The 17,256-nt window shown below is 42.9% G+C and overlaps 1 protein-coding gene across 1 annotated transcript; it reads left to right on the forward strand.

Moving 5' to 3' along the window:
- Positions 1–59: 59 nt before the first annotated feature.
- Positions 60–16,526, forward strand: LOC119174410 (proteasomal ATPase-associated factor 1). Its single transcript, XM_037425298.2, has 11 exons — positions 60–310; positions 485–525; positions 578–681; positions 902–991; positions 1,123–1,218; positions 2,706–2,856; positions 5,195–5,386; positions 10,400–10,491; positions 14,610–14,725; positions 14,941–15,023; positions 15,950–16,526. Exons 1-11 carry the CDS (start codon positions 246–248, stop codon positions 16,108–16,110), a joined length of 1,191 nt encoding a protein of 396 aa, XP_037281195.2. The 5' UTR covers positions 60–245; the 3' UTR covers positions 16,111–16,526.
- Positions 16,527–17,256: the final 730 nt, after the last annotated feature.

The raw sequence follows: 17,256 nt of genomic DNA on the forward strand, positions 1-17,256 counted from the left end.
TATACCAAACCCGTTTTATTTCTTTTGAGACATGCAGGTTTGCGAGATAAGCATAAATGAGCGAAACGGGTTCGACTGCATTTGTTTGCCGGGAATACGAAAATGAGCTTGCAAATCGATGACTCGTGTGCCCGTGAGCAACGTGAGCGGGCGAAGTTGGCGAAGTTGTTCGATTATAAGCATGTGGAGCGTGTGATGTTCGTTGCACGCCAACAGAAGAAAATAACTCTGATTAACGTTTGACGATGCAAGTGACACTCATTGAAAAGCCGATCTTGAGCGTTCAGTGCAACTGGAACGAAGCATTGAGGTGAGGAAGCAGCCTCTTGGATGCACGACCTCATCCATATCCAACAAGCTTATTCGTAGCGCAATGTGTTTCTTTCCTTTCTTCAACATCTTGTCATATTGCACAAGCATGTCCTGTGCTAAGAGGACTGCCTTGCAAATGTTTACTTTTCGTGGGTGCTGTTTTTCGTGGCAGGGAGAGAAATGGAGACGCCTGGGTGACTTGCAAATCTCGAGGTGAGTGCACGCTTATCACGATGGCGTTAGCCTGACCTGTACCATCTCATAGGCCAGCCTGGAATACATGGCAAACTGAGGCGAACTGGCTCAAGTGCCGACGGGACTCCCATGGTGTCAACCACTGACAAGTTTAGAGTGACCGAGATAACCAAGGTGAATTCATCACTACGCGCCTTCACTGTGCCCCTTATGTTGAACTTAGCTTGTACACTAAACCTTTTTAAACGTTAATTGTGACTCTACAGCTATACTGATCATTGTTTTAGGGGGAGGGGGGCTTTATTGTTTTGGAGTGTGTTTAACGTCGTTCGCCCGCGACGGAGTTCTTCCTGCAATTATACAGTTTCCTTTTTTCCCCCTCATTTTGTTCCAGGACACTATTAACGTCTCACACACTGACCCAAACTGCCAGACATGTTTCATTGCCCCAACAACAGCATTTGCGAACGTGCACAAGAAAAGTGTAAGATGTCTTTCATCTCTAGCACACATTGTTAACGTCATTTTCTAGGAAAAGTATGGGCAAATTATATCGATATGCAGGCACCAACCGCAGTGCTTGAGGTGGTCATTCTTGACACTGCTTGAATGCAGGTGGCATGCCTCGACGTCACCAAGGGACACTTGGGTGTTTCGGCCAGTGGAACCAGTGAAATTCGTGTCTGGGACTCGCGGACTGGTGAAGTCAGGGTAAGGTGGCAGCTCTGCTGTGAATACGTCTCTGAGCTGTGTGCTTGTAGTTAACTGGTAATATAATTAATCATCTTATCAACAAAAAACTGCTAAAGGCTTCTGTGCGAGTATGTTACTGCTATTGCGTATGATACCTTGTGTTATGGTTATGTGACATGTCAATTGGCTGTTTAACCTCACGAAGTACTTGAAAATCGCTTTCGTTATCGAGCGCACGTATGTGCTTGCACCTATATACAGTTCTGTGCAAGATGCATGAGCCTTCTTTATGTAGAGGAGGTGCTGACCAAAGAACAGTGCTTGCGTCCTCCGTTAAACAAATAACCTTTTGCAGTTCATTGACTGCCCATCCTGACAGCATAACTAGGCCTTAGCAGTCTCATGTCAGGTGCAACTGGACTAGTTGTTCCTTTTTTTTTTTCATGCTTTATTCACGCATGTGTTTTCTCAACTACATTAGGCCCCATCTTTTAAAAGAGCTAGTACATTTTTTTCATTTGAGCTCGGTTTTGTTTAGTGTCAGACTGGAACAGATGAAAGGTGGGTAGAGGTTTCGGATCACAAAGGGTCAAGACCACTAGCACCACATTCAGCACCATCTAGTGGGTGTTGCTAGTTCAGATGGGTGGAACATGTGGTATCCACTTAGATGTAGTGAATCATCTATTTTAAAGACGATAGTCTTTCTTGGGGACCTTCAACTCAAAAACATTGGTTTGTCTGTCTGTACATTTGTCAGTTTGTCCACCGTTACCGCGAACCAGGTACTCGGAACGACACCAGCCGATACCTTGAATGGCCAATCCCATCCGCAGCGCCCACCAATGTTGCTCAAGAATGAGCGTTCATACGTGTGCGATTGTCAATTAAAAAGCAATTATTGCGCATACGTGAGGCACCATAACAACACTTATATATTCTGAATGTGCGTCTTTTACTAGAAAAGGCATACATAAGTAATTCTAAGGACCGTAGCGCTTATCACGCTGCACTGACCATGCAAGGCTTGCACGGAAAGGCGAGTGTTTCCAACGCTTTGCTAAGAAGACACGGGGTTGGCCCCTTCCCGTCTCCTCGCGTTCTACACCTTATCACCTCTGAGAAGGGCGCGCACGCCCGTTTCAGAGCCACGCGCTTTGTTTTTAAACAAAAATGCCAGGTGGCGCTCACGTCTCACGTGTGACGTGACTTGATGTGCTTGTTCGCCTCCGCTGCACGCTCGAGGCACTCTAGCGCAGCGCCTCCGGAATACCATTCACCGTTTTTTTTTGCGCAGAACATCAAATAAATGCTTTGTTCACTCTCTCCACATGCAAGACTATCGTCTTGCGACGACATTTGCAGATTGCATGCATATTCGGGGTCATTTTTTTTTTGTGCTTGCTTTTCTGCTACATCATACAAGCCCTTTAGGCTGTTTTCGCCATACGATGTAGCTTGAGAAGTGTTTTTGACTTTCACTTCCTTTTTTCATCCTAATCCAGAGGGACCTTGAGGGACATGTCTGGGATGTGTACACCTGCCGTTTCTTCCCTTCCGGCGTGGTTGTTCTATCTGGTGGAGCCGACATGCAGCTCAAAATTTGGTCTGCTGAAACTGGAAAATGCCCAGTCACATTGAAAGGCCACTCTGCTGGTAATTTTTGCATGAAGTTTAGGAGCATATCCTAAACAAAATATTCCTTTTTTTTTTCTTGAACTGGAGGTGGGGTGGTGATACGCTTTTTTGACTCAGTATTCGTGTGTGACCTTGTTTTTAATGACGGAGCATGACACCGACCACAGCATAATTATAAGTGAAAGCTGCTATTGTTCCACGGCACCCTTCATTAAAGTTTGAATAACAAAATAGGCACTTACCTGAGTGGCACTTGTAGTAAGTCAGACGCAAATGTAGCTTTTGTACAGTATAAGAACTGTTGTATGTCTTATTTAAATTCGGCCATCCTCGTGCTTGCATTTTGGGTACCCAAGGTACTACAGTTTCATTGTAGAGAGGGGGATGTGCGTTGCGTTACAACAGGGTCATTAATGGGACACCTCAGGGTCAGTTATACTCTATGGGCTCACTTGTGGCGTTGTGCTCGCAAGCTTTTATCGCCACCATCATCATAGTGAGCTAGCGCCAGCAGAGATGCCTGACGGCGAGGCTAACTGGCGGCACATGAGATATCAGCGGTCCCCTTTCGACGAGGGGCGGCTGGTGTGAACAGTAGTTTCCAGTGGTGAATCCGTCTGCCTGAGGCCGTCTGCCTGAGACCTTGTGGTGAGCCGAGCGTTGGTGATGCTGCCTTGTGTTTGTTATGTTGTTGTGTGTTGTCGAATATCGTGTAAGGTTGCTTTAACGTGTTGATCACAACTGATGTATTTCGATTTGGCTGACGGTATCGTCATTCTAAAAGCAGTTAAATAAATGTGTGTTTCGTTTGGTCCGACGGCGTCTGCTGTGTCTGTTTGCTCCGAGAGCGGCTCTCATTTATAGAGAACCCACAACTGTAAACATAAGTATTCTTTGCCTCTGCTTGTTTTCTTTAAACACTTTTTTTTAAACACTGTTTCTCAGACATAACCGTATGAGTTTAAGTAACTGTAATGAAGTAACATTGCTTTTACCGTGTAAATGAGTGCAGTAGACTCTTAATAAACGGAACCTGAAGGGACCAGTAAAATGCGTTCCGTTTAACAGGAGTTTCGTTTACCGAGAGATGAACAGGGGCTCACAATGCAAGAATGAAAACGATCTTGGCAAAAGCATTTGTTCCATTTAAGCAGCAGTTCGTGATCATTTAGGTGGACGTAATCTGTGGTGAATTTTACATGCGTTCCAAATCCGGGCGGAGGTATTTCGTTCCATCGAGTCACTCATGATTGGCACATTTGAGCTGTGGGGAATGCCGTGACGTTCTATGACACATGAGCAAAATTCGGACAGAGGCGTTCCGCTCCATCGAGTCGCACGTGATTGGCCCATTTGAGCCGTGACGAATGCCGGGATGTTCTATGTCACGTGAACCAAATGTCGACTCAGGCGTACCACTCTGAGTCGCACGCGAATGGCCCATTTGAGCCGTGACAAATGCCGTGACATTCTATGTCACGTGAGCCAAGGTGTCGTGTGTCTGTTTTCATCCGTTTCTCGAACGGAGGGGAAGGAACGGTCAGAGAGGCCTTCCGAAAAAAAACAACAGGTGGATTCAAATGGCTGCAAGGCGGCATGGATTGGATTTAAATTCAAGCGCTTCACGCCTTTCTGTATCTAGGTACTTTGAGAACATGGCGTCACAGTGGGCCTCATGCACTTACACTGTGGCTCAACCCCCCCTCCATTGATGTAGCCACCCCATCTGTCTCTCAGTGTCTGTTGTCATAGACAGATGGACGGACAGACAGACACAGATAGACGGACGTACGGACGAACAGTTGGAGAGACAGGCAGACGGATGGAGGATTCACGGTTTACCGATGAAACCCTTTCAAGCTTCGCCCCATTCATCATCATTCATTCCGTGGTGTTACGATCGTGCTGCGTCTCTTGCAGAGACACTGAGTGCATCCGTCACGGACACTGGGCGCGTCCTTCGCAGGTCGGAGCAAGAGGAGGCACTGATCGAAGACACGGCATGCGTCACAAAGAGACGCTCGACGCATCTCTTTTCACACGGCTTGCATCCCACAGAGAAACTGGGCGCGTCGCGTTTCAATATCAATTGGCACCCAAGTGGACGTCAAAATTGTGACGCAGTCCAGTTCCCACATTGGCTGTTCGCTTCTCATCGTCCTCGCAACCGATTCAGACCACTCACTTTTGACATAACAAAAGGAACGCCTCTGTCCGGATATGGAACGCGTATAAAATTGCAGCACCGAGAAAGTAACCATGTAATAACAATGTGCTTCTGGTAACTACCTAGTTACTACGTAGTTAGCAGAAGGCCTGCTTGTAATGCCTCCAACGCATGTCAACACTACTGCAGCCATTAACGACACCTGCATTGTGGAACAAGGTCGTAACGTCATCTCAGTCAGCAAGGACGGCACTGCCAGACTCTGGGACTGTGGCAAGTCTGCCTGCTTGGGCACCCTGACCGACACCCTGCACGACTGCATTAACTGCTGCGCCCTCGGACCTGTGGCCATCAACTTGGGCACCAGGGACGAGCAAGCCAGTAAGCTTCCTGGTCTCATACTGTCCTGTTAACTTCTCATGTTCGACAAAAATTTTGACTAGATGTTGATAATGACTATAGACATAGAAAGTTTTCGCATAAAGTTTGGGGCTCTTAAGCCCTTTGTGTGTGCTCGCTTCGAGTTGGGCAAGTGCTCATAGTTTTCTAATAGGGTCTGTGGCGCTTTGGACATTGCCACTATTCTAGGTCTCTCTAGTCTTGACCTGTAGCCATAGTTTCAGTGGATGCCATCATGTTAGTTTGACGCAAAGCTTTTGGGGCAGGCTTTGGCGCTCCCGCTAAATTCGAGAAATAGGTGTCGTTTTAAGAGAATGTGGCAGAAGATTGCACTCCTCTCCCTCAAAATTTTTCAATTTTGCATGCATGCATATGCACGCAAACATACAAAAAGCATGAACATAAATGAAGTATGGTTTGAAGCACCACTCTTGAAAAACAATTTCTAGCTATGCTACTGGCAGCTGGAGTGTTTTGGAAAGTGGATGATATTATTTGAAACGTCAGCTTTTTTTTATCAAATGATCAATCGTCCAACCCACCCTTACATTTTAGACCTTGGACATCTTAAGAAGTGCAAAGGAATGCTGGCACAAAAAAGAAAGATGCAGATGGATGTTAAAAGTGATCATCTCAGCATGAACAGAATAATCAACACAGTCAGCGTGTTTCTTGTTTGTGTTAGACACAAATTTAATGAAAACCAACAGGCAGAAAAGCCAAAGAAGGTGTAAGGGATGTTAATTGTGGTCTTTTAACTGTATTGTAGTATTCATACAAATGAGGAAAAATTTAATTGCAGGGACTGAACCTGTAACTTTCAGTTCTTTGTGTTAGGGCTCGTTACGATCTTTCACTTCTCACCGTTTGGATTTCCATTTTTATTTATTTTTAATCTGTGCAAAAACATTTCACTTGCACATAAAAGAGTGTATTCGCAGTGGTACTATCTAGGATTGCCGTTGCATCGTTTACTACCATAAACTGAAATTTGTGGGGTTTCAATCAAAGACTTGTTTGGCATCTTGTACAAATCTGCAATGTTCTTACTGAGCAAGCTTTAGCCTTGAAAACTAATTGTTATACACCTTACAGCTATCAGTGAACAAATAATAATTTGTGCTTGGAAGTGTTCACCCTTATAAGAACTCTCTATGTGGAGGGCATTGTCTTCTTTGTCAAAGATGGCGGCATGTTGGCATTTTTTTTTATATTAGGCCCAGAAATTACGGGGACTGTAAAAAAGAAGTTGGTTTCACTTAGTAAATTCTAGTTAGCAAAATGTTCTAAAATACGGGATTGTGACACCACATTTGACATTTTTCAAGTTTTTTTTTGTGTGTAAAATATAAATAGTGCTGTCTGGCAGAGACTAGCTGGCTTACTAATATTACTTTATGTGGAAAACTTGCTACATTATGCTCCAAATCAATAAACAGCCATGATAGAGACATAGTGAAACTCCTCGCAGGCAAAGCTGACTGAGTAGCAGGCCAGATATTGATTTAGACCGACTACTCAGCCTGTCTGCCTCGAGAAATCCCTCTTTCTCTGTTGACTTAACCCTTTCAGACAGCCCCTGTGATGTGTCAAGTCGATGCAACATTATTTCAAAGCACTAAGTATTGTATTGCCACAAAGATAGTCACAATATGTTAAATTGTCTATATTGTGGTAACTAATCCTGATTAAGTTGTAATTAAATATCTATCTATTCTGAAGCCACTAATGCTCTGTTTTTATATAAATAGAATGAAATCTTAAGCTATAAATATAGTCCAAAGTCATTCTTAATTACGTCAATTTTGAGCAAAGAAAAAAATTTTACTTTTCACATAGGGCTCGCGCAAAGCAGCATGTTGAAGGATTCTTCGAACCTTGTAGTGCCTTCAACAAAATGATCATACGAAACAGTGAGCCGTGGAATGAGGTTAATATAAGACAAATTTATTACGCAGGCACTTAAGTTAAGACAAAGTTATTATGCAGGAGGTTAAATTTAATAAAAGCTCGATGTATATTCCTTGTTCTTTGCCTCTAGTTGATACCAATAGTAAAAACAAGTGGTGTACACAATTGCGTACATAGCGTTTTAACGGCTTAAAAGGGAAATACCACCCATGACTTCCTCTACTAAAAGTGTTCATCTGTGCTGAACGAATTCAGTGGGAGCGTAGAAAAAGTTGTTTACGCCATGTAGTATGGGTAATTCTGTTAAGTGCCACGTCATTCAGGGTTTGGAAAGTGTGCTGGACTTCAGGGGGTCCTGAAACACTTCTTCAAGTAACCATGGAATGAATTCACTGGAAAAGCTCATTGCCTCACGAATTCAACACTGCAAAAATTTTGAGAATCTATCCAGTGTGAGTGGAGTTACAAAGGTCTGTCGCATGCTGCACTTGCATTCTCTCTTTTCTCGTCCGCACAAAGGCGCTGGAAGCTAAGCAGAGAGGGATGCCAGGGCTGCAGGAAAACGTCATGTGCCCCTCGTTACCTTGAGCATTTAAAAATTTTTTTTCTACGAATTCGCGGCTTTTTCAGTGTGATCGCGTGCGTGCGCGTGTACAAGTAGCGGCTTTTTGCGGTGATCTCTGTAATGAGCGAGCGCGCCATGTTCAAATAAGCCAATGGCTGATAGATGGGCTTGCTACATGCAATTTTCGGGCATATTCTGCGATTTGTCGAGAGAAAAGAAAGCAATTTTCAGCCCACTTTGATAATTTGTTGTTAATTCTAGGCTGCGTGCTGCACTCTAATATTTGGCTTGCGTGTTGTCGGGAGCCACTACTACCGATCGGCAGCGTTTTCTGACCATGCTCAAAAAGTGTTGCAGGGCCCCTTCCAGTAAATGGTAGCTGCTTGTTATCCCCTTCCTATTGCAAATGGGAGCAGTGTATAGAGTGTTTGATTACATGGTGATTAAATGGTTTGTAAACATCACACACACCCACTAGCATGATGAATGTACTTCGGGCTTGACAGCTTGATTCTTGAGTCGTTTTGCCAGTAGAGAATTAACCTTGACGCACAAAGTAAACACTTTCGAATCGGCCCTGTTTATAGCAAGCCACAGTCGTGGAACACACGGGCCCAGTACATGCCGTCGAGCAAACGCGAACACATGGCACTTATGAAATGCTTTTACAACCGCAAGCTCACTAGCCAAATCTTATAAATAACTGGTAATAAGACCAATAGTCTGATACAACACCAATACAACACACAGAGATCACGACACACATTAGACAACACGAATGCCATGTCGCCGACGTCTGTGGGAAACAAGTCACGGAATCGTTCTCACGTGCTTCTCAGGAAAAAGACTGAAAGAGAAAGCACTCTTCCTCAAGCGCTAGCGTAACGTCGCCTCTTGCCAGGTGGCGCTATTATCTGATGATGATGATGTGGCAGCCATACCTGTTGTAACGAACTAATTTCAGTTGACTCTAGTCCAAAGATATCGAAATATATATATATAAGGGAAAGAAGTGTATACCTAAGGGCTCGTTTTTCCGTGTTTTAACACAATATTAATGAGATCTAACAGACAGTAGTGCCAAGGAATGTACACGGGAAGTTATTAGAACTAATGGAATGTAAATAAGAAGAAAGAAAAGTGGATGAAAAAATAACCAACCGTCGCGTGGTTATTTTTTCATCCACTTTTCTTTCTTCTTATTTACATTCCATTGGTTCTAATAACTTCCCGTGTACATTCCTTGGCACTACTGTCTGTCAGATCTCACATATATATATATATATATATAAAGAAGTAACCACAAAAATGGAGAGAGAGAGTAAAAAAACAAAAGTAAAAGAAAAGGTACTAGAGTGCCTTTCTATGCTCATCGCACTTCACTGTGCAACCACTGTGCCATCTTTTGCTCGGCGGCGAACCTAACAACGGTAAGACTAATCTGTCGGATGCACGTGTGTCATGAGGCGAAAACGACTTTATAAGAAGCGATAGCATATTGCTGGCATCATTAGTGAAAGGGAATTTAGTTACCTTGTTAGCGTGTTTAGTATCAGTCAAGGTTTACACGTGGTCACATCACATCATTGAAGGAAGGATCCAGTCTTATCTCAATTGCTGCCTTCATTCATATACACTTTTGCACAGCCATCTATTGCGATGAGAGGATCAATGAATGGACCATTAGTAGCAACGTGGAAGCATTAAATAGAGATGAGTATTGCTCGTAATATTAGTGCATGCATTGGTGTGGAGCCGACACACACATTCTCAACCTTTGAAATCTTGTTTTAATAAAAGCCCGCTTTGGGAATTCCTTGCATAGGGGTCTGTCCTGCTCTCAAAACATTGGACATTATAGACTTTTTTAATGGAGAGGAGAATCCCCTCCTTTCTGGCTGTTCTGACATCACAGCTTCAGCCCTGCATTTTTGGGGGGTCATGCATGTTAGCAACAGCCCAGAGGGGCTTATGGCGGCATCCAGTGAACCTTCAGCAAAAAGATGCACGGAGAAACAATAACTTGGTGTATATTTGACAAAGTTCACTCTGAGAACTCTAATGCCTTATGTTTCACTATCATAAGGTTGTTATTACTGAAGAAAATCAAGGTCGAAGTTTCAAGTTTGTATTTCGGGCCGAGATACGTCAAGAGTTTCGAGATGTATTTTTCATATTTTTGTGACATTAGCTTGATGAAATTTCTTGAAACTTCGTATGCTAGGGGCCTGTGGCACTCGCAGGTGACAATTTACTTCATTTTATCTATTAGAAGCTATGTAGAATCCCATAGACTTTTTCAAAATCTATAACGTCATGGTGTTTGCTGTGCTGCAAGAATCTCAAGGTGACATCTCCACCCGCATTTTCTTTTTGTTAATTTTCTTGTTTGACAAATGTCATCTCGGGCAAAAGTGTTTGTTTTTTGGAATTGTGAAATTGTACTTTACTAATATGAAAAAAATTATTGCGTTGTTTTGTCTCCTTTAAGTGAGGGCGATTTATTTCTCGCATTTCAGGCGAAAGGGAAGTGGCGACAGATGGGAAACTTCTTGTTGTGGGGACAGAAGCAGGAAAACTGAGGGGTGTTGGCGTGCACTCCAGGAAAACGGTGAGCTCGCTAATTATTTTTTTTACGTTGTGTTTTGTTTGCAATAAAGGCCTGCATATAGGGTGCATTCCGTATGTAATGACTACCTGCAGTAAAAGTTCACTTTAGCTGGCTTGTTTATAAACTTGACAACATTTTAGGGCATGTAATAGTAATATGAACTTGACAACATTGTAGGGCATGTAATAATAATATAAGTTAAACTAGTAGTACTTTTTAAATTTCGATTCTACATAACGAAGCAATGGCAATACATAGAAAACAGATGGATGACTATAAAAGCGCTGTCTCACTGATAATGTCACATCTTTCGAAAGGCATCAGGAATACTGTTGCACTGTAACTAGAACTAGTACTGACTTAGCATGCTGTAAAGTTGCATGATAAGCTGTTAAATAAAATTAATAAAGGCATAAATGGTGACTGTTTAATTGATAACACTGGGAGGACTTTTAATCTCAATTCGTAATCCCTAAAGCAGAAGTTTTAAAATCACGTCAGCTACTGAAACACAGTCCGAATATTCAGTTTCACGAAGAGCTGAAAGAGGGAAGAAGGTAGAAGCGGGAGGGGGGGGGGGGGAGGTAGGGTCTAAACAAAATGTCAGGTAACATTGCCATTTGAAAAGAAGGCCTATCTCGTAAATGTATCATTACGTGAGGAGATTTGACGTCGAGAATGAGATACGAGAATCATGTTCATACCGATATTCACAATGACTAAAATGATTCCGCGCTTGTGTGTCAACACTGTTTGATAGCACGGGGTGCCTCGTGAAAAAAAAAAGAATGCTTAAGGTCAGTCACGACTGTGTAGCTTATCCGAACAAAGCATAATTAATTATATTAATCATGATACACAAGAAGACCATGCGAGCACCATTTAGCAACGCCATTAGCCGCGATAAACTAATAAAAAAAGGTTTGGAATGAAGACTGTCATGTGCAAGACATGGGCCGTTAGTGAAAGGTCAGTGGGCCACATGATTGAGACCACTGCCCTATAGTTATAAAGAATTTTCAGAGGTCTGATAATGTAACCAGAGGGAAGCTAATAGCGGAAACAGTTATAGTTTGTTTATTATAAACAGTAATTGAGAGCCAGCTTTCTCATGGCCATAGTTGTTGTATGAGGTACAGTAAAACCTCGTTCGAAGTCACTGGGGCTCCGAGAAATTTTCGAATTAGGTAGGTTTCAAATTAACAGAACATTCGAAAAGTGGGATGCAAGGAACTTAGAACTATTCAAAGTAATCAGGGCTTGTCGTTTGCTGTGCCAGCAAGCTTGGGGCTCCATGGGTTATGTTTTTCAGCAATACCTGGTCTTAATTTTGCCGCAAACACGGGTGAACGGTGGGCCTTGCTGCTGCCACCAAAAGAAAAGAAAGAAAGAAAAAATTGGCCCTGTACATCCATGATTGATATGATCCGTCGTCGAAAGAGGATAGGGTTGCATGTGGAGAGAGCGAACAAAACGTTTATTTGATGTTCTGTGCGAGAATATCAGTGAATTGTATTCTGGAAGCCCTTCCTTGGAGAGTCTCGATCCGTGCAGCGAAGGCGAACGAGCGCATCGAGGCACGTCAGACACCAGCGCTATCTGGCAGTTATCTTCAAAAACGAAGAAAGGCGTGCACGCCCACGGAGAAAGATGCATGCCTGTCTTGGAGGCGATAAGGTCTAGAACGCAAAGTGACGGGCAGGTGCCACCACCGTGTCGTCTTGTCAAAACGTTCGAAACACTTGCCTTTTTGAGCATCCCGTTGCACTGTCAGCCCAGCGTGATAAACACAATGGTCCTTAGAATTACTTATGTGTGCCTTATCTAGTATAAAGCCACACATACAAAATATTGACGTGTTGTTATGCTGCCTCAGATATGCGCAATAATTGCTTTTAAATTGACAGTCACACAAGTATGAACGCTAACACTTGAGCATAATTGGTGGGCGCTGCGGATGGGGTTGGCCGCTTGAGGTATCGCTTGGTGCCGCTTGGAGTATCGTAACAGCACACAAAAAGACAAGTGTACAGGCAAACAGACAGACAGACCAAAATTTTTCGTCGAAGTACCCCAAGAAATACTATCGTCTTTAAAAAAACACTGTCGTAAGCAAATGAAATGTGTGCCTGTGGAAAATAAGACACCTTCACTGCAACACAGAAGTGATCCGCGGGCAGTATGTCGCCTGCTTCTCGCTGCGTCATAACGTCATTATAAGACCATTCGCACATTCTTTCTGGTATTATTGGGAACTCAGTAATGGCCAGTATGACGAAACTGGCGATGTGTTATGGCTGGAAAAAATGATCTTCGAAACATTCGAAGTTTGTTTTAGAAGTAAGTACTGCTGGCAGGAACTCCGCCAGCAGTGCAAAGGCGCGAATCGCTGGAGCAACGGGCAACCGGAGGTTCGCATACATAGCAAATTCCGTCAAACTGTTCATTATTAATTTCTTCACAATCCCAGAAAGAATAGGTAAACCATGACCCGCTGACGTTGCGAGAAACATGCGATCTGCCGCCCGTGGGTCACCTCTGTGTTGCAGTGAAGCATGTCTAGTTTTCCGCAGGTGCACTTTTTGGTCTACCACAAGGCCGTTTTTTTTTTTTTTTCCTCGCTTGAAATAGCTAGGCTGCACTGCTTCAGCTGCCAGGCATTAGTATCGCCACGTTGCATTGCCTTGTGGCTATTAAAGGCCGTTATTTTTCCGTATTTGCGGCGATGTCGGGATCTAGAACTGGCACATGGCACCCAAAGTTTTCAAACTAACCGGACTGGGTCTGGCCGCAGCTTCAAATTATCCACTAAAACTTGCATTGCAAAATACGGGACTGCATAAATCCTTTGAATTAAAGCGGGATTTCGAAGTAACCAAAAAATGAAGTTTGAATTAATGAGGTTCTACTGTAGTTTTAGTTCTCAGTGCTCCTTACAGCAACAAGGATTGGGTGATTAGTACATACACATAGAGGGTGATGTGGATAATGAGTGTAAATGTATATATCATTTTAGTATTTTATAACACTTTAATAGCCTGCAAATATGTGATTTATGCATAATTACTGTCAAAAATTAGCTCAGCTAGTTAGTGGATAACTATGCTATTGAAGTTACGCATTTAATAGTTGGCAAATATGTAATTTTATAAATTGAGCAACTTTTGGACAATGTCTAAGCAGATGATGCATGAATTAGTGTGCGGGGGTTATGAAGCAACATACGAAACCATGACTGCCGAGAATTTTTTCACTCTGGGCACAGCCTGGGCTGTTAAACTGGGTTAATTAAAGATCTGTGCTGTTTTTAATGTTTGCTGGGCTGTTTCATTTCTGGTGAGTAAGTTTTTCATTGTTTGGTATCAAAAAGAATCTTCATTCGTAAAATTGTCATGAGACATGCACAGCCTTTGTGCAAAACTAAAAATTTTCTCGGAGGCTACTTGGTAGTACTGCTCGCTGAGCTTACGCCATCCAAGATTTCATTTCAGTTACCCAAAGGCACAAGTTTGTGACAGTCATATACCGTTATGATTTCAGTGCTGTTTGGCATCACCATTAGGCATGCCCACACTTATCGAAATACAAGATCGTTCAGTTATGGGCCTCCGCCACACATCACAGCACTACATGTGAGGTAGGACTAGTTATAAAGGCATTTCATGAAGCATCTACTTCCTGAGAGCCCTTGGGGTACTAGAAAACCTCGAATGAGAACGCTGAAGCAAATAAATATAGGCAGTCAAACCGCGCAAAACATGAAACCTGCTCCTTCTGCGCTCCTTCGGATTATGATGTTGTTGGCCATGATGAGCTAGAAGTGGGTTACGAGGCCATGTAATCATCTCTTAACAAAACTAACTCATGCAGATAGCGAGATGTATTGTGCAACTCTTGTTTTTTTTTTCATTAAAGAATGCTTGTCATATTTCATATTGTACTTTTTCATAAACAGTGCGATTATGGGCACAGTTGTAATAATTTAGCCATAATGTGATCAACTCTTTACTTGTGTTTATCAAAGCACGAAGTGGTTTAAAGCTTGCTGAAAAGGCTGAGTGGTAAAAGATTCCTGGTGGTAAAAGGTCGTTCCGTTGCCCGTTCTTTTTCTTATGCAGGTGTTCGAGCTTGATCATCCAGCAGCCATTAACTGCTGCTGCTTCCTTGGACAAAATTGCTTTCTTTTCGGGACACAAGATGGAACTGTTTCTGTGATTGACGTGAGGCAGACAAGGTGAGATCAGGTGACCCAAATAACGACAGCGTAATACCCAAGAACAGATTATTTCATCCTCCTCAAAAATTAGAAGCTGTTCGTAATACTTTCAATAGTATAGGACCAAGTAGCCATGTCTTTAAAACGTTTCTGAGTTCGAGTGATCATGTAAACATCTGCTGCCCAGCTTCCCATTTGCAGTATTGAATGTGCTGCATCATTATTTTTGACAGGGAGCCTTCCATCACTTGGAAAAATTCATCATCTGCAGTGTTGTGCCTTTTGCCATACAAGCAGGGTTTTATGGTTGGCAGAGGTTAGTATGCTTCAGTTTGTCGTTGGCTAACCTTTTCCTTTTTCATCTAAGTGGTGTATATCGTAAGCGTTCAGCAAGCTATTTAGGAGTTGGAGGCTGATGAAGTGTGAGGGCCGTTATTTTTACAGTTAGGAAAAGTTTACACTTTGTGTGTACCGTTCATTGTAACCTAAGCTTCTTGAGAAAAACTTCAGTATGTTGAAGTCTCAACCTTTGCAAAGAAACAAACTTATAGGTTCTATAGCATGTCTACCTTTGCAAATTTTTGAAAAAAATCTGGCTTCGTCGCAAGATGTAGGCTTCATTTTAAACTATGCCAATAACCTCTACAGATATTATTGGTGCCTCGGAGTGTTATTTTAGGTCAGTTGTTACTGGTAATTCCTTTCCTGCTTTCACTGTAAAAGCATAACATATATTCTGCAGCAAACCAAAATTGAAAATTTAGCAAGGCTGTTAATCTGTGTGTGGCTCCACCGCTGTGGTTTAGTGGCTAAGGTGCTCGGCTGCTGACCCGCAGGTCGCGGGATCAAATCCCGGCTGCGGCGGCTGCATTTCTGATGTAGGCGGAAATGTTGTAGGCCCGTGTGCTCAGATTTGGGTGCACGTTAAAGAACCCCTGGTGGTCAAAATTTCCGGAGCCCTCCAGTACGGCGTCTCTCATAATCATATGGTGGTTTTGGGATGTTAAACCACACATATCAATCATTAATATGTGTGTGCATACAATGTGATCACTAAACCTGAAAGAATGTCACTTTAAGAACTAAAGATTGCATTATTCAATTCGAGTGGTTGTATGGGCATTACTAGATACAACTGTTACCAAGTTCAGACTTTTGCAGTGACATGCAACCAACAAGAATGTGTGTGTTTTGATTCCACATGGAGATGACATGGAAGTCAATGTGGTCCTCCTTTCGCAGCCGACGGCTCTTGCAACTTCGAAGCTCTGGTGGGTGCAGAGTCTTTCAGTCTGACTGGACCAGACTGTGAACCTGTGTACAGTGTGGCGTATGATGGGGAATCATTCTACACTGCCTGCCGAGACGGCCTGATCCGGAAGTACAGGGTGCCCAAGTCGTAATGTCCATGCCTGCTGCTAGTCGTTACAGTGACCTGTCAGAGAGGAAGATATACTGAAGTGTTTTAAACATTTCCATATAAAACTCTTGGCCCCTGTCAAGTACTTGTTGCTTTGTTTGTTCAGATCTCGCTAATTCTTACAGCGATATTCGCATCTTCTGCTGGGTTCCAGCAACAGTGGCAGGGGTATGTCAGGACACAAGAGTGAATATTTTGCAATGCCAGCAATTGTGGCAACATCTTTAAACTCTGTGATACCATGCCAGAGGCACTGTCTCACTCGAGTGTTCTTTATGAAAAAGCATACGCACAAGGATTTCTGCGTGTTTACTTTATAGCAAAGCAAGCTTTTCAACCCACTGACGAAATATGGTTGATCACCACAGTATATGTTTTAAATAAAAGCAGTTTACTTAACCCCTTTCGTGTCACTATTGTCTCAGTTACTGGCCAAACATGGCTAACTTTTTTAGCGCAATATCTCTTGTGAAAAAACATATTCTTTTGACATGATAACACAAACGCACTTCCTAGAAGTGCACCAACTACAATAGACCCTCGGTAAAATTAATCATTGCTTCAATAGAACAACTGCTCCTACTATGACTGATTTTGTACTTGAATAACCGATTTTGTACCTGAATAATAGAATAATCGCTCTGGAAGCGTAGACTCTTTGGGGCTGCAGCGCATCTGTTTTGATGAATACAAACTTGTCCTTTTGTGCACGCTGTGTCGTGAAATACTTTTCATCCCAGAATGACGTCACTGTCCGTTGTCGTGGGCAGTGTTTGCGCCTTCTGCTGCCAGAACAAGTCTAGTGACAACCGAAAGCTCTTTATGATACCACCCGTTGAGCGCAACAAGTTGCGACAAAATACATAGTTACATAGAATCGGAAGTGAGAATTTCAAGCGGACATTTTCGAATTCACTTTGCGAAGTAAGTTGTGCGTCTCTCATTATAAGTATGGTTCTATGTTTGCTCAATTCAAGGCCTGCTCTAATGCCGTAGACAAGTCGCAGTTAATTGCGCAGGACGTTGAGATCTCACACTCGGGTTTCATTTAACGCTTCTGCGGGGGCTGTTTTTTTTTTTTTGTCAACAATACATGCTTACATGTGCTGCTTCTCGTTATTCGCCGACT

Source organism: Rhipicephalus microplus, chromosome 5, assembly GCF_043290135.1.
Source record: "Rhipicephalus microplus isolate Deutch F79 chromosome 5, USDA_Rmic, whole genome shotgun sequence".
Lineage (NCBI taxonomy): Eukaryota > Metazoa > Arthropoda > Arachnida > Ixodida > Ixodidae > Rhipicephalus > Rhipicephalus microplus.